The sequence below is a fragment of the Dinoponera quadriceps genome, unplaced genomic scaffold (genome assembly GCF_001313825.1).
Source record: "Dinoponera quadriceps isolate SergipeBrazil2010 unplaced genomic scaffold, ASM131382v1 scaffold37, whole genome shotgun sequence".
NCBI classification, from domain to species: domain Eukaryota; kingdom Metazoa; phylum Arthropoda; class Insecta; order Hymenoptera; family Formicidae; genus Dinoponera; species Dinoponera quadriceps.
Genome location: NW_014554446.1, coordinates 1 through 22,731, shown reverse-complemented (window position 1 = coordinate 22,731; position 22,731 = coordinate 1). Strand labels below are relative to the sequence as shown.

Genomic DNA, 22,731 nt, shown 5'->3' with positions numbered 1-22,731 from the left:
TATCAAATATCATGAATACGATTCCTATAATCAATTATATTCTTATTATTAATCGAGTCGGAAGAGACGTTAAATTCAAATACCTACTCTTGATTTTGGACAGTTCAATATTTACTTCGCAGTAAGACTCTTTCGGTTCCAATTCATGTATTTATTTTCTTTCCACCAACAGAAAAATTATTATTAGAATAATACACGGTAAGTGCACAAAATGCAGTTACTTATCAATGTCTACAGTTCTCTTTAATGTCTTAATAATCTCTAATAAAGCTTCCTGTCTTTCAACTGCTTTTACTTGACTCCAGCAAGATGGTCATCTGTATCATGATAACGAGATAAGTTGTCACAGTTGTCAGACACTGTGGGCAGTAAAAGCGCAAATTATCATTCACATATTGGCCCTGACTGTAACAAGTAATACGCATTTTAAGTACGAATCTACAAACCGAACTCAGAAGCTGATAATTTAAGGAGATGCCAAACGTGAAGAACTCCACCGGGTTCTGCACCGTTTGCAGACCAAATTGCTGAATCTGAAAGGGAATTTATCAATTAGAACGACGACTCATAACTCGCGATCAACGGTGACGATTATCATCACGAACCAACCTCTTCTCGTATATCGATATCCGGGCAGCACCTGTAAATCTCGTGGATGATCTCGTTAGTCTCCCTTCCCTGTACGAATAATAACTGTTGTCAATCAAGTCCTTAATCGGAAAATAACGTTCGGGACGGCTCACCTCGTTGGTCGCGTGCTTGCAAACACGATTTATGAGAACGATCTTCAGCAGCTGATAGAATATTACCACGATTGTGACAGTCGTTTGATCCAATGGATTGTGGTTTGTCGTTACCTGTCGTTGTTGGATCAACTTGGTGTATACAATATACAAACTTGCAGTGATGAACATGATAGACATTCCGATTTCCGATATTATCTGTACGCCAAAGCTGCTGCATACCGTCTTTAATACCCTGCACAGTTCCAAATGCACCTGTCTGAAAAACATCCAAGCGATAAAAAAATAATGTATAAAGAGTAAAACGTGTTTTTAAATATTACAAATAAAAAAAGCATAAATTGGAAATATCAAAAATTAGATTTTTTAGATAATATACCGTTTATTACATCTTCATTAATTTTTTTATTCTCGTTTATTTTTCCTTTTTTATCTTAATATTTTACCGTATAATTTATATTCACCGGATTGTTTGTAATAAATGTGTTCGTCTCCGACATTCTGCGATCATGATTGATCTTGGAACCGAATTTCTAAATTGGTTTCTGGATTGTTCCTGAGTTTCCACTTGGAACTGCTTCTGCAGTAGAGACGGCAGGCGAGACCGAGTCTGCGATCTAACGAGATTACGTTTTCGCGACATACGAAATCGTGGTCGATATTGTGACTGTTGATTTAGCCGAGATAACGTCTTCATGGAAAGAACGTTCTGACATTGTTCGTTGTTCGTGTTTTTAGTATGATCCTCCGTAGCAAAGAGATTCAGTTTCATTCTTTCTGTCATCGATACCGTTGCACTTTGGCTTAAGAGTTCATTAACTAATTTGAATCTTGTTTGTAGATACCTGCAATTAAAAAATTTCAAATCTATTTATATTTATATAATTAATTCATATTACATATTATACATTTTTTATTGATTATATATTGTAGAATATTATATAATATATTATTTATATATTATTTTCTAAAGGAAGAAAATAATGATAGTTCTTCTTTCTTTGCAAATGCAAAGTTAATTAAAATTTATCAACCAACAGCATGAGGCAATTATACAGAAAATTAGAAAACAGATTGATATTTTATCAATTTGTTCTCTAAACGGCAGTGGTATTAATTTTCGTATATTAACTAATTAAAGGTTTTTCGAACAGATAATAAAAAAATAGAATATGTATATAGAAAAAATAAACAATAGAAAAAATAGAGCATAGCATTTATTTTTTTGGCATATTTACCTCACGAATATCGAAAATTCAAAGGTGATAACGAAGCTAATGCTTATTGAATATGCTTGCGCCGTGATTAGGCAAATCATAGTTAGCGGATCTGTATACATCTGTGCCTGTATCGTTAGGATGGCTGAGAAGAGGACAAACAAGAAGCAGAAGATTGCAGCGCAGATTGAGAAAAAATATATTCCGCCGTAGTTGAACATTGATCCAAGTTGTCGCAACGTCTCGTCGATATAGGCGATTTTTCGGTAGCAAGCGTTGACTGTCTGCAAACGCCAATTTGCACGATAAGTAAGCTAAACGTGAGCGCCAAGCCTTTTCTTTCAGAAACACGATTTATCGGTACACCATTCATGCGTTTAAATGTATTTGACATTCACACATGTGTAAAAAAAAAAAACTGAGACTCGATTCGATACGTTCGCTCGCGCTCACCTTTGTGTAAAAGTAACCAAGAACCATCTCGTACATAACGACGGAGGAACTTATTTGGATTATTAACGCGTACAAGATGTATTCTAACTTCAACAGCTTAATCTGCTGATAGAAGCTGTGTTCCCCGTATGTAGACACGCAGAAGATGCCGAGGAGGAGCAGGAGATAAATCAGGCTGGGCACGGTGCGTAGTTTTCCACGGGGATACTCGAACTTGCGAAGCCCCACTAGGTAGTTAACAATCACAAGCGGTACCATCGCGTCGGACAAATATTTCGGAGCCGCGAGTAGTTTCATTTCGAAGTGGTTTCCTTTCTTCCTCGTACGATAGGGTTTTAATTTCTAATTGGCGCATTAAAATATTCAAAGTGAAAAACTAGCACGCATGATCGACCAGCAATCGAGCTCAGTCGCAAATAATAATTATCTTTTAAGATAACCCATTAACGATCATCGACGATTGCACAAAAAATTCAAATGATCCGCTTCTTTCTCGCGGGCAAAGTTCCTCGTAAATTTTCGTATCGTCCGCTCAGCGTCTAAGGACAAGGAGAGGAGGAGAGTTTTGAACAATTCAAATAAAATTATTAATTGGTGCGATGTAAGCACGTAACAATCCATGTACTTGTCTCTTCTGACTATTCAAATTAACACACACGATTGGCAGTATTGCCAGATATTAAGTTTCTCGAAGTCATCCTGCAGAGTAGTCGACGATGACGTTCGATCAGATAGCAATACGAAGCTCACTATTTTCACTGCAGCCCTCGTTTGTCTTATCGGAGCACGTCGACGTTCTATTCTTCGTCGCTTGGCCAAGGAGCGCGCGAGTGCTTATAAATGCTTACTTCAGAGAGCAAACGTGCATAGTAAATGAACTGTAATGTTCGATAGAATGCTATATCCTGTTGAGGGGTGAAGTAGTGAGGAAAGGAGTAATTCATTATACAAACGATGTAATTTCATAATGCGATTATAAGGTACACATTCAAGGCAAGGAGTGGTCGACTGGCTTAATGACGGTCGAGCGAAAATTAATGGCTGAACGGCTAACGGCTGAAATTATTTGACTGACAAATTGTTCGTTCGATTCTCAGACGCAAATTAAAAATGTGTCGAATATGATGATATGGTGATGAGAATTACGATAGAAATTATGATTTAAAAAATTGATATTAAATCGACGTTACATTTAAATTGCAAAAAATAAATAATAATGCGACGGTTTGCGCGATATGAGAAAATGATACATTAAATGACGATGATCTTGCAAAGTGCACGTGAAATTATAAAATAGGCTTCCTGTTTACAGCTAACTTCCGTGTATAGAAATACGAATAGGAATATACTTGGTATACCCAGGAGACTTTATCGGAGAAGATGGATATTGCAAATTGTCAAGTGTTGCTTATCTATCTATCTAGTTAACAACACTAAGAGGTTTAAAGATACATTATGATATTATTCTTGTAGTTATAAAAGAGAATACTTTAACACATACTAAGTCAGTATAGGAATTAGATTCGATTTTTTGTCTTCTTTGATCACTTATACAGATAGATTTATATATAGTTTTAGAAACGAAATTATTTCTGTAGATGAACTTTGCGGAAAACTTGTTTGAAATGTCGGATAACACTGTATACATTCAGTTATAACGCAACTTGACAGCAAGATTATTAAGTATGTTGTAGAGCTCTTGATTCGGAGAAGTTCGTTTCACCACAGATCTTGATAACTGCGCGAACATCGTAGCAATAAAGGCTAATGAATGCAAATATCAAGATGGAACAAAGAGCATATGTCATGCCGTAAGTGACACGTATTTTTTTCAGTACATACGCGTAAATTCGATCATATAATACTCTCAGATCCAACAGTTTCCGTTGCAGTTAATATCGTAATAAATAATTATAGGACTGAGTTCAAACTGCAATGAACAATTAACCTTGAAGACGTTAAAAAGTTGCATTAATTTGTTCGAAAAAGCGGATTAGATACCTCCCGTTGCGCGGAAATTCTTCTTTATTAGCCCCTCTTCGTCGCCATTTTATTTTGCGTGGCTTCTATTTTCACAAGGTATATCAAGCATACACACTTTTGGTATACATATACATGCATACATGTACATATTTTGTATACATACATATATATTTAGTATATACATGTATATTGATAATTAATTTATATACGAGAAGATTCCAAAATACAGTTTATCAGTATTTACAATTCTCCTGTCCCCCAATTATTTTTATTCGACTCTAGAGAGATGCTCATCTGTATCATGATAACCAGATAAGTCGTCACAACGTTCAGACTCTGCGGACAGTAAAAGCGCAAAGCACAAATCATCACTCGCATTTTTGCTTTGACTGTTACAAGTGACACATATTTCAAGTGCGAATCTACGAACCGAGCCAAGAAGCTGATAATTTAAGAACACGCCGTATGTAAAGAATTCCACCGGGCTTTGCGATATCTGAAGACCGAACTGCAGAATCTGAAAGAATTTGTCAATCAGTACGACGACTCGTAACTTGCGATCACCGGTAACGATTGCCATTATAAACAAACCTCTTCTCGTATATCGGTATCCGAGCAGCATCCGTAAATCTCGTGGATGATTTCGCTGGTCTTCTTTCCCTGTGTTAATGATGAATATCTCAATCAAAATTAATGAAACTCGTAATCTGAAAATAGCACGTGAAATGACTTACCTCGTTGGTCGCGTATTTGCAAACGTGATTTATGAGAATAATCTTCAGTGTCTCCAAGATTGTAAACGTGATTGCGACAGATGCTTCGTCCAACATGCTGAGACCTGTTGCTCCCTGTCGTCTTTGGAACCACAGGATGTACAAATTATACAAAAATCCAACGATGAACATGATGGAGGTTCCGATTTCCGAACTGATCTGTACACCAAAGCTGGTGCACAGCATCCTTAATACCTTGCACAGTTCCAGATGAACCTGCCTGAGAAATATTTAAGGAATTAAAAAATACTGTGTTAACCGTGTTTTCATATATTACGAAGGGAAAACATTAGTAGCTTCGATATCGGTTTTCGCTGTGTAAAAATTGAGAAAATAAGAAAGTGGCCCAATTAATAATTACAAAAATTAAATTTTTCGCAAAATGCTCCGTTTATTTTATTTTCCCCTTTTTTACTTTAATATTTTACCACATAATTTATACTCGCCTGATCGTTTGCAACGAGTGTGTACGTCTCCGACATTCCACGGTCGTGACCGATCTTTGGGCCGAATTTGAATCTCTGAATTGGTTACTGGATTGACCCTGAGGTTCCATTTGCAGGTGATTTTGAACTTGAGACCGTAGGCAAGATCGAGTCTGTGATCTAACGATATTACGTTCTCCCGACACAGAAGTTCGTACTCGAGACTGCAACCGATTTAACTGAAGCAACGTCTTCATCGGAAGAACGTTCTGGTGTTGTTTATCGCCTATGATTTTAGCATAATCGTTCGTAGCAAATAGATCCAGTTTCTTTCCTGGCGTTGTCGAGATCGCCGCGCATTCGCTCAGGAGTTCATTAATTAATTTAAATCTCGTTTGCAGGTATCTGCAATTACAATATCAAATTTAATTACACTAAGATACACTAAGATGCATTGAAAATGCTTTACCGAGAAGGATATGTAGGATTGGGCTGAAACTTAGTAAACAGAGAGAGAGAGAGAGAGAGAGAGAGAGGCAGGAAATTCAAGATCAAGTGATACCAATTAATTAGCAAAACAACCATAGCTTTATATAAGGTGACCCAAAATAGGACATGTGATTACGTACATTTGCCAATGCCCATCAATATATTTATATATAATTAATTTATATTATATATTGTAAATTTCCTTATTTACTATATATTATATATTATTTATATATTATTTTATACTTTATTTTAACAGAAAAACTTAATAATAAATGATTCCTTTTTTTTATAAATGTGCAGTGAACTAAAACTCACCGACCAACAACACGAGACAGTCACATAGAAAAATAAAAGACAATTTTTTATTCATCAATTTGATCTTTAAGTGCGACAGTAATATTGATTTTCGTGCAATAACTAAGCGATTTTAGAATAGAGAATAAATGGAAAGACTAGAGCATAGAATTGATTTAATTGGCACACTTACCTTACGAATATCGAGAATTCGAATATGAGGGAGAAGGTGATGTTTATTATATATATCTGCGTCACAATTATCCAAATCATAGTTGGCAGGTCTGTGCGCATATCTTGCGCCATCCAAATGGCTGTGAACAGGATGCACGTGAACCAGACAATTACAACGCCGATTGTCAACAGATATACCTCGCTGTAATTGAACACTGATCCGAGTTGTCGCAATGTCTCGTCAATTTGAGCAGCTTTTCTGTAGCAGGCGTTGATTGTCTGCGAAAGCCAATTTACACGATAAATAATAAACGGTGAGCGCGAAGTCTTTTCCCAGAGGCACATAATTGATCAATCATCTATGTGTTTAAACGTGTTTGATTTTCACAAAAATATGAAAAGAAAACTGTTTAGTACTCAATTAGATACGCTCACCTTTGTGTAAAAATAACCAAGAGCCATTTCGTACATAATGACGAAGGTATTCACAAAGATCGTGAACTCGAACAAGAAGTACTCTAGCTTCAGCAGTTTAATTTGCCTGTAGAAGTTATATTCCGCATATTCAGACTTGACGAAGATGCCGAGCAGGAGCAGAAGGTAAATCAGGCTGGGTGCGACGCGTAGTTTTCCACGAGGATACTCGAAAATGCGAAGTCCCGCTAGGTAGTTCAAGATCACAAGCGGTGCTACCGCATCGGACAGACATTTCGGAGCCTTGAATAGTTTCATCTCGTAGAGTTATCTTTTTTACCTTGCATAAAGACGCATTCAGAATTTTAGCCAGTGACTGACGTATTGAAATACTTAAAATGGAAAACTAGCAGGCGTGATCGACCAATCAACAGCAATCGAGCTCAGTCGCGAATAATAAGTTTTTCTTAAGACATCTCGTTAACATCATCGACGATTGCATATGAAATTCAAATAATCCTCTCCTTTCTCGCGGATAAAATTCCTCATAAATTTTCGTATCGATTGCTCAGCGTTTAAGGACACGAAGAGGGGGAAAGTTTCGGAAAATTCAGATCAAATCATTAATTGGCACGACGACGTGAACACACAATGACAGTTCACATATTTGTCATTTCTGGTATTCAAATTAAATTAACGCACACACATACACACGATTGTTAGTATTGTCAGGCACTGAGTTTCACGAAGCCGGCCCGCACAGTGGTCGACGTTAAATTAAATAGCAATACGGGACTACTCACTATATTCGCAGCACAATTTTAATTTGTCCTATCGGAGCACGTCGACGATTTATCCCTCGCCGCGCGGCCGAAGAACACGCGAATGCTTCCAAATGATTATGACAGGGAGTGAGCGCGTTTTGTAAACGAGCCGCGATGCTAATTTGAGGGCTATATCGACAGGATCAATTGGCTTTAGAGAAAAAGGGTAATTCGTTATAGAAGCGCGTGCGGCCGGTACTAATGCGAGCACAAGACACGTGTACAGCGTCTGCCGGCACAAAGAGCTAAAGGATAATTAAAGGGGTGGTACTAGGCTGCTAGAAGTGTATGCAGTTTTTTATCATGCCGGACGATAACGACGAAGGGGTGAAGCGTAAATTATAACCTACCACGTACACAGTATTGCATCGACATATCGAGTGGTATACCGGGTTGCCGCTACAAAAGCACGTATGAGAGAATGAGAATGCGCCGCGTGAACTCGGGTCGGTTGCACGCGCATACTCACTCTCTCGCAAGTGTCCTTGCAAGCCGACATACCGCTCAATATAATGATGCAACACCCTGTACATTCAGTTGTCACGCAAATCGATGGTAATGTTATAATTATTGAGCATGTAGTAGCGCTCTCGATTTCAAGAGGTTCGTACAATCCACATCATAGATCTTGATAACGGCGTGAACGTCGCAGCAATAAAGATTAATGAATGATAAGTATCAAGATAGAACGAAGAGTATATATTGTGCAAGTAGCGACACGTATTTTTTTTAGTACACACGCGTACATTCGATCGTGCAATACGCCCACATCCGACAGCTGCCGTTTCAGTTAATATCGTAATGAAAAATCAAACGGTTGAGCACAAGCCGCAAGGAATAATTAAGGATGTTGAAGGCGTTAAAATTTGTATTAATTTGTCCAGAAAATTGGGAATTAGGTGCATAGTTGCGTGGAAATTATTCCTTATTAACGCCGCTAAATCGCTATTTTATTTGACGCGGCTTATACTTTTATAAAATGATTCAAGACACGCACACGTTTGATATATATATACATTGATAATCATTTTATACACGAAAAGATCTTAAAATACTTATTAATTTATATATTAACGTCTACAATTTCTTAATGAATTTTAATCCCTCAACTTTTTAACTCGACTCTAGGGAGTTGCTCATCTGTATCATGATAACTAGATAAGTCGTCACAGTTTTCAGACACTGCGAACAGTAAGAGCGCAAAGCACAAATCAATATTTTTGTTGTGACCATAGCAAGTAACGCACATTTTATATGTGAATGTACGAACCGAGCCTAAAAACTGGAAATTTAAGAAGATCCCAAATATGAAGAATTCCACCGGACTCTGCGATATCTGAAGATCAAACTGTTGAATCTAAAAGAATTTCTCAATTAGGATGACAACTCGTAACTGACAATGAACGGGAACGATTATCATCGCGAACAAACCTCCTCTCGTATATCAGTATCCGGACAGCATCCGTAAATTTCATGAATCACCTCGGTGGTCTTCTTTCCCTGCATGAATGTTGAACATTATCAATCAAAACTATTATTAATGTCCGTAATCAGCGAGCAGAATGACTCACCTCGTTGGTCGCATGTTTGCAAACGAAATTAATGAGAACGATCTTCAGCACGTGAACGATGATTAACGTGATTATGGTAAACGCTTGGTCCAACAAGATATGGCCTGTCGTTCTCTGTCGTTGTTGGATGTACAATATATATAAAAGTCCAGTGATAAATATGATAGAAATTCCGATATCCAAAGTAATCTGTATACCAAAGCTGATGCACAGCGTCTTTAATATTCTGCACAGTTCCAAATGAACCTGCCTGAGAAACGACTAAGTGATAAAAAAAAAATAGTGTGTAATCCTTGTTTTTACGAATGGAACTTTAATGGCTTCTAGATTGATTTTCGTTTTGTAAAAATTAGGCGAGTAAAGGTGACAAAACTAATAATTACAAAAGAATGTTATTTCGCTATTTTACCCTCGCTTAACTTTTATATTAATCCATTTTTTTCCTTTTCTATTTTGTTTTTTGCCATATGATTTGTACTTACCTGATCGTTTGCAACAAGTATGTACGTTTCCGACATTTCTCGATTATGATTAATCTCTGAACCACAATTAAATCTCTGAATTGGTTTCTAGATACGCCCTGAAGTTTCATGTCGAAATGCTTTTGAATTTGAGACAGCAGGCGAGGCCAAGTCTGTGATTTAACGCAATTACGTTCTCCCGATTTAGAAGTTCGTATTCGAGACTGCAGTTGCCGATTTAAGTTAAACAACTTTATAGAAATAATATTCTGGCATTGTTTGCTGTTTGTTATTTTAGTGTAATCTTCCGCAGCGAAGAGATCACAGAAACCCAGTTTCATCCTTTCAGTTGTTGACATCGTTGCGCCTTCGCTCAGGAGTTCATTAACTAATTTGAACCTGGTTTGTATGCACCTGAAATTACAATATCAAATTTATTTACACCAAGGGGCATTGAAAATGCCCTACCAGAAGGACGTAACAGATTAGTCTGGAATTTTGTAAATAAAGGGACAGAAAGCTCAAGACCAAGTGATTTCAATTTTTTGGCAAAACAACCTTGGTTCTATATAGAACAATCCAAGTTAGGACATGTGATTATATTTTTTTTGAAAACAGAAGGAAAGTGTCGTGTAGCTTTGAGCCCAATTAGACAAGTCCTTTTCGAAGCACATTTTCAATGCCCATTAGTACATTTATATATAATTAATTCATATTATATAATTTTTTATTTATTATATCTTATATATTATTTATATATTATTTTACACTTTATTTTTTAACGGAGCAACATAATGATAATCCTTCCTTTTTCTTTGAAAATGCGCAGTGAACTAAAACTCATCGACCAACAGCACGAGACGATTACACGGAAAAATAAAAGACGACTTACTATTTATCAATTTGATCTCTAAGTGCGATAGTAATATTAATTTTCATGTAATAATTAACTAAGCGATTTTAAGACAGACAAAAAAGTAGAATACATGTCGGAAAATAAAATATAAGAAATATAATAATAGAAAGACTAGTGTATAGAATTGATTTATTTGGCCCCCCTACCTCACGAATATTGAGAATTCGAAGATGACGACGAAGCTGATGCTTATTACAAATATGTGCGACACAATTATCCAAATCAGAGTTGAAAGATCTGTATGTATTTGTGTCGACGTCAGTATGACTGAGGACAAAATATACAAAAACCAGGTGATTACAGCGCCGATGGACAAAAGGTATACTTCGCCATAGTTAATTATTGATCCAAGTCGTTCCAGCGTTTCATCAATTTGGGCGATTTTTCGGTAGCAGGCGTTGACTGCCTGCGAAAGCCAATTTACACGATAAGTAATTTGAACGTGAGTACGAAACCTTTTTCTCAGAGACACTATTTATAAGCACACCGTTCATGTATTTAAATCTGTTTTATTTTTGCACAAGTATGAAATAAATATCGTTCGGGATTCAATTCAATACGTTTACCTATGCTCACCTTTGTGTAAAAGTAACCAAGAACCATCTTGCACATAACGACGAAGGCACCCAGATAGAGTATGAACCTGTGCAGGACGAATTCTAACTTCAGCAGCTTAACCTTCTCCGTGAAGCTATATTGTGCGGGTAAAGACGTGCAGAAGATGCCGAGCAGCAGCAGGAGGTAGATCAGACTGGACATAGTGCGTAGCTTTCCACGGGGATACATGACAATGCGAAGTCCCATCAGGTAGTTGAGTGTCATAAGCGGCGCTACCGCGCCGGATAAATGCTTCGGAGGCGCAAATATTTTCATCTCGAAGAGTTACCTTTTCTTCCTCGCACAAAAACGCATTCAGGGTTTAATCACAGACTGACGCATTGAAATACTCAAAATCAAAAAGTAGCACGCATAATAGACCGATCAACAGCAACCGTGCTCAATCGTGAATAATAATTATTCCTTAAGACAAGTCGTTGACACCATCAACAACTTTCCGTTTCTGTGATATTCAAATTAAATTAACGCACACACACATACACACACATACATTTGTGCATAAAATTAGCAGTTTTGTCACGCATTAAATTTAACGAAGCCGTTCTACACAGTAGTGGAGGATGAATGAGGTTGAATTAGACAGCAATAAGAAACTTAGTGTTTTCACTGCATGCCTAGTTCGTTTTATCAATGCGCGTCGACGGTTTATCCTTCGCCGCGCGATCGAGGAGCGCGCGAATGCTTAAGAATGGTTATTACAAAGAGCGAATCAGCCTTATAAATGATGATGGTCGTTGGAAGGCCATATCGTATTGACATAGTCAAATGACTGCAGAGGAAAGAGGTAACTCGTTGTACAAATGCGCGCGCAGTTCGCCCGCTCGTCCTAATGCGAGAACAAGACACGTGTGCACAAGAAGCCATGAGCCATCTCAAAAACGGCCGAGCGATAATTAACGAGATGTCCATTATTGTATACGGCTATGGCATACGTAGCTTTTTATTGTGTCGGTCGACAAGGACGGGGAAGAAAAGCGTAAATTATATCCTACCACCTACAACCGCGTTTGAGATCGTCACGTCGAAATAACTGGAAATACCTTGCGGATCCACGCTGGCGTTGTTTAAATGAGTAAATCTTTAATGACTGATAAATTACTATCTCAGTACAAAATGTATGTATAAAATTAGAACGCCATATATTGCTACACAACTTTTCCATAAATGTATTATAATTACGCTGGCGTATGAAATTTCGCGTCACTTTGTAAGTTATTCATTCAGGGGATATCTGAATTGCTCCTTTCGTACATTTTTTCAAACGAACCAGAGAGATGTCAAAGAATCGTTCTTGTGAGAAATGTTCTTGTGACAATTACATGACCGATAAATCGTCCGTTCGATTCGTCCACGTAAATTGAAAATCTAAAGAATATTCTGATGATAAGAATTACGATAGAAACTGCCATGAAAAAAAAATTACATGAAATTGACATTAAATTATGAAGGACAAATAATGATACATACACGCGACGGTTTGCGTCTAATTTATTCGGAAAAGTGGGCTAGATACACCGTCCGACGGAAATTCTTCTTTATACATTTTTCTATGCCGCTATTTTACTTTGAATATCTATGTTAATAATATGTTCCGGGCTGTTTTAGGACACAGACACGTTTAATATATATGTACATTGATACATATACATACGCATTGATCATTGTTTTATACACGGAAAGATCGCAAAATATAGTTCCTTATCAATATTTAGAATTCCCCTTAGCGGTTTCTTGTACTTAACGGTTTCCTGTACTTCAACTATTTTTACTTGATTCCATAGAGATGCTCATCTGAACCATGATAACCATATAAGTCGTCACTGTTGTCAAACACTGCAGGCAGTAAAAGCACAAAACACAAATTATCGTTCATATTTTTGCATTGACCGTAACATGTAATACGAATATTAAATGAGAATCTACAAACCGAAGTCAGAAGCTGATAATTTAAGGAGAGGCCAAACGTGAAGAATTCCACCGGGTTCTGTGATATCTGTAGATCAAATTGCTGAATCTGAAAGAATTTGTCAATTATAACGACTATTCATAACCCGGGATGAACGGAGATTGTCATCGCGAACAAACCTCCTCTCGTATATCGGTATCCTGGCAGCATCCGTAAATCTGGCGGATGATCTCAATAATTTTCTTTCCCTGCATGTATGATGAATATTATCAAAACCATCACCAAAAACCTTAATCGGGAAACAGTGCGCGAGTTGACTCACCTCGTCGGCCGCGTGTTTGCAAACACCATTAATGAGAACGATCTTTAGTATGTAAAAGGTGGCTAAAATGATTGTTATATATGTGTAGTCGTACGGGCTTTGGTTTTGTCTTTGATACAACAAGTGAAGGTACAAATTATATAAAAGTCCAGTGATATTTATGACGGAAGTTCCGATTTCTGAAGTGACCTGTATGCCAAAACTGGTGCACAGCTTTCTTAATATCCTGCACAGTTCTAGATGAACCTGTCTGAGAAATGTCTAAGTGATAAGAAAATAACTTGTAAACAGTGTTATTGAATATTACGAACGTAAAATCCGCGGTTTCGAGATCGATTTTCCCTTTGTAAAAATTGAAAAAGCACAAATGATCAAATTAATAATGACAAAAATTGAGTTTTTTACAAAACCGTTTATTTCACCTTCGTATAATGTTTATTCTCGTTCGTTTTTCTTTTTTCAACTTCAATATTTTACCACATAATTTATATTCACCTGATCGTTTGCAACAAGTGGGAATGTCTCCGACATTCCGCAATAGTCCATCTTCGGGTAGAAATCGAATCTTTGAATTGGTTTCCAAATTGATTCTGAAATTTTATTTCCAAGTGCTTTTGAACTTGAGACAGCAGACAAGGCCAAGTCTGCGATCTAACGAGATTACGTTCTCCCGACTTAGAGGTTTGCACTCGAAACTGCAGTTGCCGATTTAACTTAGATAACACCTTTATAGAAATAATGTTCTGGCATTGTTCGTTGCCTGTTATTTTAGTGTAATCTTCCGCAATAAAGAGACCAGATAATTCCAGTTTCATCCTTTCATCTGTTGACATCGACCCGCCTTCGCTTAGGAGTTCATTAACTAATTTGAATCTGATTTGTATGCATCTGCAATTACAACATCAAATTTACTTACACTAAGGGACATTGAAAATATCCCACCCAGGAGGACGTATCGAGTTAAAACTTAATAGACGGACAAAAAGTTCAAGACTACGTGACCTTAGTTCATTGGCAAATCAACTAAGGGTCTACATAGGATGGCCTACCACAAGGCATATGGTTATGTACTTCTTAGGACAGGAGGAATGTGACCTGTAACTTTGGATCCTATTAAACATATCCTTCGGGGTAGTATATTTTCAATGACAGTGTATTTATATATAATTATTTCACAATATATTATACATTTTTTATTTAATATAATTTATATGACTAATATATATTATATATTATTTATGTATCATTTATTCTTTATTTTTTATAACAGGAAAACTTAATAAGAGTCTTTTTTTTTAGTAAATGCGCAGTGAAATAAAACTCAACGACCAATGGCACGAGACATTAATATAGAAAAATAAATGGGAAATTTGACTTATCAATTTAATCTTTAAATGTGATAATGGTATTAATTTTCGTGTAGTAACTAACTAAGCGATTCTGGAACAGAGAATAAAAAATAGAATATAAGTAGAAAAAACAAAACATGAAAATTTTGTAATGGAAAAACTAGAATATAGAATTGACTTTTTCTTTATACTTACCTCACGAATATCGAGAATTCGGAAGTGATGATAACGTTGATGCTCATTGAATATATTTGTGCTATAATCATCGAAATCGTAGTAAACAGATCTATGTGGACGTGTATTATCGTCAGTATGATTGAAAAGGATACGTATAAGAACAGGACGATTGAAGCTCCGATGGACAAAAGATATATTTCGCCATAGTTGATTATTGATCCAAGTCGAAGCAACGTCTCGTCGATTTGAGCGATTTTTCGGTAGCAGGCGTTGACTGCCTGCAAATGCCAATTTGTACTATAAGTAATCTGAATATGAGCACGAAGCCTCTCTCAGAAACACTATTTATTAGCACACCGTTCATGTGTTTAAACGTGTTGCATTTTCGCGCAAATATGAAAAAAATATTGTTCCGTATTCGATACGAAACGTTTGCTCGCGCTCACCTTTGTGTTAAAGTAACTAACGACCATCTCGTATGTAACGACGATGGCATTCAGATAGTGCATGAGCTTGAACAAGACATACTCTAACTTCATCAGATTAATCCGTTGGAAGAAAATATAATGCCCGTATATAGACGTGTAGAAGATGCCGAGCAATAGCAGGAAATAAATCGCACTGGGCATGGCGCGTAGTTTTCCACGAGGATACTCGAAAATTCGGAGTCCCATTAGGTAGTTTAGAGTCATAAGTGGCGCTACCGCATCGGACAGATATTTCGGAGTAGCAAATATCTTCATTTCGAAGAGCTTCCCTTTCTTTCTTGCACAAAAATGTATTCAAGATTTGATCTCCGACTATCGCGTTGGAATAGTCAAAGCCCAAAAGTAACACTCATGATCGATCGGTCAATAGCAACCGTGCTGTCCGAAATAATAATTATCTCTTAAAACAACTCGTTGATATCATCGACAATTGCACACAATATTCAAGTACTCCTCTTCTTTCTAGCGGACATGGTTTTTCGTAATTTTCGTGTCACTTGCTCAGCATTTAAGGACAGGAAGAAACGAGAAAATATCCATATAAAGTCACTATTTGTCACGACATAAACACACAATAATTCACATATTTATCTCTTTTGATGTTCAAGGTAATGCACACATACGTACACATTTACACATAAGATTAATAGTTTTATTAGGCATTATTTTTCACGAAACCATCTTGCACAGCAGTCGACGATGACGTTGAATTAGACAGCATACGGAGCTCACTATATTAACTATACTACTAGTTGGATTATCGGAATACGTCAACGGTTTGTCCTCCGCCGCGCAACAGAGAAGCGCACGAATGTTCATGAATGATTATTACAAGGAGCCAACGCGCGTTACAAACGAGCGATAGTCATTAGCGATAGTCATTAGATAGAAGGCCATCTTGTGTCGACCAAAACAAGTATCTTGAAGAGAAATGGAGTAAATCGGGTAATTCGTTGTACAAATGTGCGTGTGGTTCGTCCGGTCGTTCTAATGTGAATACGAGGCACGTGTGCGCAAAAAGGTGCCGGCTTCAAAATGGCGGAGAACTAATTAATGTGTCGACAATTACTGTATACAAGGCCATATTGCATAGGCAGTTCCTTATTATGGCGGATGATGAAGATGAGGGAGAAAGACGTAAATTGTATCGTACTACCTACAATCGCGTTTTGAGATAGTCAAAATATTAGATTGATCGATTAGAGAAATAGAAGGTAGTCGATTACGTCGAAATAATTAAAGGCGTATTGCAGATTGACACTGACATTGCTTAATTGAGAACATTTTAATATTTATAATGAAGTTGATTTATGCAGCAATACTAAGCTTACTGTTTGCACTGCATGCCTAGTTTGTTTTATCAGTGCACGACGACGGTCTATCCTTCACCGTACGATCGAGGAGCGCACGAATGCTTACAAATGATTATTACAAGGAGCGAATCAGCCTTTTAAACGATGGTGGAAGACCATATCATATTGATATAGTAAAGTGCTGCAGAGAAAAGGGATAACTCATTGTTCAAATGCGCGCGCAATTCGCCCGCTCGCCCTAATGCGAGTACATGTGAGACACGTGTGCACAAGAAGCCGTCTGCCGGCGCAAAATCGGCCGAGCGATAATTAACGAGATGTCCATTATTGTATGCGGCTATAGCATACGTAGTGTTTTATTGTGTCGGTTGACAAGGACGAGGAATAAAAACGTAAATTATATCCTACCACTTACAATTGCGTTTGAAATCGTCACGTCGAAATAACTGGAAATGCCTCGCGGATCCACGCTGGCGTTGTTTAAATGAGTAAACCTTGAATGATTGGTAAATTACTATCTCGGTGCAAAATTTATGTATAAAATTAAAACGCCATACGTTGCTACACAACTTTTCCATAAATATATTATAATTACGCTGGCGTATAAAATTTCGATTTACATTGTAAGTTATTCATACAGGGAATTTCTGAATTGCTTCTTTAGTACATTTTTTCAAACGAACCAGAGAGATGTCAGAAAATCGTTATTGTGAGAAATGTTCTTGTGGCATTACATGACCGATAAATCGTCCGTTGGATTCGTCCACATAAATTGAAAATCTAAAGAATATTCTGATGATAAGAATTACGATTAAAACTACTATAAAAAAAAAATTACACGAAATTGACGTTAAATTATAAAGGACAAATAACGATACACACACGCGACGGTTTGCGACTAATTTCTTCGGAAAAGTGGGTTAGATACACCATACGACGGAAATTCTTCTTTATACATATTTTTATGCCGTTTTTTATTTTGAATATTTCCCATATTAATAAGATGTTCCCGACTGTTTCAGGACACAGACACGTTTGGTACATATGTACATTGATACATATATATACGCATTGATCATTGTTTTATACACGGAAACATCTCAAAATATAGTTCCTTATCAATATCTATAATTCTCCTTAACGGTTTCCTGTACTTCAACTATTTTTACTTGACTCCAGAGAGATGCTCATCTGAATCATGATAACCATATAAGTCGTCACGGTTGTCAGACACTGCAGGCAGTAAAAGCGCAAAACCCAAATTATCGTTCATATATTTGCCTTGACCGTAACAAATAATACGAATTTTAAATGCAAATCTACAAACCGATGTCAGAAGCTGATAATTTAAGGTGAGGCCAAACGTGAAGAATTCCACCGGGCTTTGCGATATCTGTAAATCAAACTGCTGAATCTGAAAGTATTTGTCAATTATAACGACGTCTCGTAATTCGCGATGAACGGGGATTATCATTGCGAACAAACCTCCTCTCGTATATTGGTATCCTGGCAGCATCCGTAAATCTGGCGGATGATCTCAATAGTCTTCTTTCCCTGCGTGAATGATGAATATTATCAAAACGATCACCAATGACCGTAATTGGGAAACCGTGCTCGACTTACCTCGCTGGCCGCGTGTTTACAAACACCATTAATGAGGACAATTTTTAGTATGTGAAAGATAATTGAACTGACTAGGAAATGTACTTGGTCAAGCGGGTGTTTGCTTTGTCTTTGATAGAACAACTGAACGTACAAATGATATAAAAGTCCAGTGGTATATATGACGGAAGTACCGATTTCTATAGTGACCTGTATGCCAAAACTGGTGCACAGCGTTCTTAATATCCTGCACAGTTCTAGATGAATATGTCTGAGAAACGTCCAAGTGATAAGAAAATAACTTGTAAACAGTGCTATTGAATATTACAAAGGGAGAACCAGCGGCTTCGAGATTGATTTTCGCATTGTAAAAATTGATAAAGCATATATGATCAAATAAATAATGACAAACATTGTATTTCTTACAGAACCGTTAATTTTATCTGCGTTTAATTTTTATACTCGTTCGTTTTTCTTTTTTCTACGTCAATAATTTGCCACATAATTCATATTCACCTGATGGTTTGCAACAAGTGGGTATGTCTCCGACATTCCGCAATAGTGATCGATTTTCGGGTAGAAACTGAATCTTTGAATTGGTGTCCAAATTGATTCTGAAATTTTATTTTCATGTGCTTTTGAACTGGAGACAGTAAACAAGGCCAAGTCTTCGCTCTGACGAGATTACGTTCTCCCGGCTTAGAGGTCCGCATTCGAGAGTGTAGCTGCCGATTTAACTTAGGCAACACCTTTATAGAAATAATCTTCTGGCATTGTTTGTTGCCTGTTATTTTAGTGTAATCTTCCGCAGCAAAGAGACCAGAGAAACCCAATTTCATCTTTTCAACTGTTGACATTGTCCCCCCTTCGCTCAGAAGTTTATTAACTAATTTGAATCTGATTTGTATGCACCTGTAATTACAATATCAAATTTATTTACACTAAGGAATATTGAAAATGTCCCAGGAAGACGTATCGGGCTAAAACTTAATAGAGGGACAAAATGCTCAAGACTACATGATCTTAGTTTATAGGCAAAACAACTATGGATCTACATAGGATGGCCCATTGTAAGGCATATGGTTAAGTACCTCTTAGGACAGGAAGAATGTGACCTGTAACTTTGGATCCTATTAGACGTATCCTTCGGGGTAATACATTTTTAATGTCTATTAGTGTATTTGTATATAATTATTTCATATTATATTATATATTTTTTATTTACTGTATTATATACGCACAATATATATTATATATTATTTATATATTATTTAATTCTTTCCTTTTTATAACAGAAAAACTTAATGTCAGTCCTTTTTTTTGGCAAAAGTGCAGTGAATTAAAACTCAGCAAACAATGGCACGAGACAATTAAATAGAAAAAAAGGCAACTTTTATTTATCAATTTCACCTTCAAATTTGATAATGGTATTAATTTTCGTGTAATAACTAAATAAACCATTCTAGAACGGAAAATAAAAAATAAAACATAACCAGAAAAAACAAAATATGAAAATTTTAAAATGGAAAAAAGAGAGTACAGATTTGAATTATTTCTTGTACTTACCTCACGAATATCGAGAATTCGGAAATGATGATAACATTGATGCTTATTGAACATATCTGCGCTATAATCATCGAAATCATAGTTGACAGATCTGTGTGGACGTGTATTGTCGTAAATATGGTTGAGAATACGAAGAAAAACAAAACAATTCTAGCTCCGATAGTGAAAAGATATATTTCGCCATAGTTAATTATTGATCCAAGTCGTCGCAACGTCTCGTCGATTTGAGCGATTTTTCGGTAGCAGGCGTTGACTAACTGTAAACGACAATTTGCAATATAAGTAATCTGAGTATGAGCACGAAGCCTCTTTCTCAGAGACAATATTTATTAGCACATTATTCATGTGTTAACATATGTTTTCTTTTCGCGCAAATAAGAAAAATATATTGTCCCGGATTCGATACGATACGTTTGCTCACGCTCACCTTTGTGTTAAAGTAACTAACGACTATTTCGTACGTAATGACAGTGGCATTCATATAGTGCATAAGCTTGTACAAGATATACTCTAACTTTAGCAGGTTAATCTGTTGGAATAAAATATGTTGCCCGTATATACACGTGCAGAAAATGCTGAGCATTAGCAGGAAATAAATCGCACTGGGCATAACGCGTAGTTTTCTAGAAGGATACTCAAAAATTCGAAGTCCCATTAGATAGTTCAGAGTCACAAGTGGCGCTACCGCATCGGATAGATATTTCGGGGCCGCAAATATCTTCATCTCGAAAAGCTCTTTTTTCTTTCTTGCACAAAAACGCATTCAGGGTTTATTCACCGACTGGCGCGTTGAAATGGTCAGAGTCCAAAAATAACACGCATGGTCGAGCGAGCAACAGGAACCATGCTCTGTCCGAAAAAATAATTATCTTTTACAACAACTCTTTGAAATCATCGACAATTGCACACAAAATTCAAATACTACTTTTCTTTCTCGCGGACGGTTTTTCGTAATTTTTCATGTCACCTGCTCACCATTTGAGGACAGGAAGAAAAGAGAGTTTCGAAAATATCCATATAAAGTCACTATTTGTCACGACATAAACACACAATAATTCATATATTTATCTCTTCTGATGTTCAAATTAATGCACACAGACGTACACATTAACACACAAGATTGATAGTTTTATTAGGCATTAATATTCACGAAACCATCTTGCACAGCAGTCGACGATTACGTTAAATTAGACAGCATACGGAGCTCACTATATTAACTATACTTCTAGTTGGATTATCGGAATACGTCCACGGTCTGTCCGCCGCGCGATCGAGAAACGCGCGAATGTTCATATATAATTATTATAAAAAACATTATTACAAAGAGCGCACGCGCGTTATAAACGAGTGCTAGTTATTGGAAGGCCATATCGTGTCGTCAGAGTCAAGTATCTTAAAGAAAAATGGGGTAATTCGTTGTACAAAGGCGCGCGCGGTTCGTCCGATCGTCTTAATGTAAGTACGAGGCAAAACGTGGGCGCAAAAAGCCGCCGGCCGGCTTAATGATGGCGAAAAATAATTAATTGGTCGGCCATTACTATACGTGGCTATATGGCATATGCAATTTTTTATTGTGCCGGATGATGAAGGTGAGAGAGAAAGACATAAATGATATTGTACCACCTACACTCGCGTTTTGATATAGTCGGAATATTAGATAGATCGATTAGATAAATAGAAGATAGTTGATAACGTCGAAATAATTGAAGGCGTATCGCGGATTGACACTCACGTTATTTAATTAAGTAAAATTTTTATATTTATAATGACGTTGATTTAAACAGCAATACGAAGCTTACTGTTTGCACCGCATGCCTAATTTGTTTTATCAGTGCACGTCGACGGTCTATCCATCACCGCACGATCGAGGAGCGCACGAATGCTTACGAATTATTATTACAAAGAGCGAATAAGCCTTATAAACGATGATGGTCGTTGGAAGGCCATATCGTATTGACATAGTCAAGTGTCTGCAGAAAAAAGAAGTAACTCGTTGTACAAATGCGCGCGCAGTTCGCCCGCTCGTCCTAATGCGAGTGCAAGACACGTGTGCACAAGAAGCCATCAGGCATCTCAAAAACGGCCGAGCGATAATTAACGAGATGTCCATTATTGTATATGGCTATAGCATACGTAGTGTTTTATTGTGTCGGTTGACAAGGACGGAGAAGAAAAACGTAAATTATATCCTACCGACTACAATCGTGTTTGAAATCGTCACGTAGAATTAACTGGAAATGCCTCGCGAATCCACGCTGAAGTTTTTTAAATGAGTAAATCTTTAATCATTGATAAATTACTACCTCGGCACAAAATGTATGTATAAAATTAAAACTCCATACGTTGCTACACAACTTCACCATAAATGTATTATAATTACGCTGGCGTATAAAATTTCGATTTACATTGTAAGTTATTCATACAGGGAATTTCTGAATTGCTTCTTTAGTACATTTTTTCAAACGAACCAGAGAGATGTCAGAAAATCGTTATTGTGAGAAATGTTCTTGTGGCATTACATGACCGATAAATCGTCCGTTGGATTCGTCCACATAAATTGAAAATCTAAAGAATATAGTCTGATGATATGAATTACGATTGAAACTACTATAAAAAAAAAATTACACGAAATTGACGTTAAATTATAAAG

The 22,731-nt window shown here is 36.8% G+C and overlaps 4 protein-coding genes across 4 annotated transcripts; all 4 read right to left on the bottom strand.

The window, feature by feature from the left end:
• Positions 1–4,664: 4,664 nt before the first annotated feature.
• Positions 4,665–7,286, bottom strand: LOC106748733. The gene is made up of 6 exons (XM_014627563.1): positions 6,990–7,286; positions 6,574–6,833; positions 5,616–5,999; positions 5,131–5,389; positions 4,988–5,056; positions 4,665–4,913 (listed from the first exon to the last, which is right to left on the bottom strand). The coding sequence occupies exons 1-6, from the start codon at positions 7,284–7,286 to the stop codon at positions 4,665–4,667; spliced, it is 1,518 nt and encodes a 505-aa protein (XP_014483049.1).
• A 1,619-nt stretch (positions 7,287–8,905) lies between these two features.
• LOC106748725 lies at positions 8,906–11,613 on the bottom strand. Its single transcript, XM_014627549.1, has 7 exons — positions 11,317–11,613; positions 11,025–11,146; positions 9,846–10,238; positions 9,364–9,613; positions 9,224–9,292; positions 9,063–9,149; positions 8,906–8,974 (listed from the first exon to the last, which is right to left on the bottom strand). Exons 1-7 carry the CDS (start codon positions 11,611–11,613, stop codon positions 8,906–8,908), a joined length of 1,287 nt encoding a protein of 428 aa, XP_014483035.1.
• A 1,500-nt stretch (positions 11,614–13,113) lies between these two features.
• LOC106748718 (gustatory and pheromone receptor 32a-like) lies at positions 13,114–14,132 on the bottom strand. The gene is made up of 5 exons (XM_014627541.1): positions 14,082–14,132; positions 13,587–13,847; positions 13,444–13,512; positions 13,286–13,372; positions 13,114–13,191 (listed from the first exon to the last, which is right to left on the bottom strand). Exons 1-5 carry the CDS (start codon positions 14,130–14,132, stop codon positions 13,114–13,116), a joined length of 546 nt encoding a protein of 181 aa, XP_014483027.1.
• Positions 14,133–18,068: 3,936 nt separating this feature from the next.
• LOC106748710 (gustatory receptor for sugar taste 43a-like) lies at positions 18,069–20,161 on the bottom strand. Its single transcript, XM_014627530.1, has 6 exons — positions 20,082–20,161; positions 19,254–19,427; positions 18,537–18,786; positions 18,399–18,467; positions 18,241–18,327; positions 18,069–18,146 (listed from the first exon to the last, which is right to left on the bottom strand). The coding sequence occupies exons 1-6, from the start codon at positions 20,159–20,161 to the stop codon at positions 18,069–18,071; spliced, it is 738 nt and encodes a 245-aa protein (XP_014483016.1).
• Positions 20,162–22,731: the final 2,570 nt, after the last annotated feature.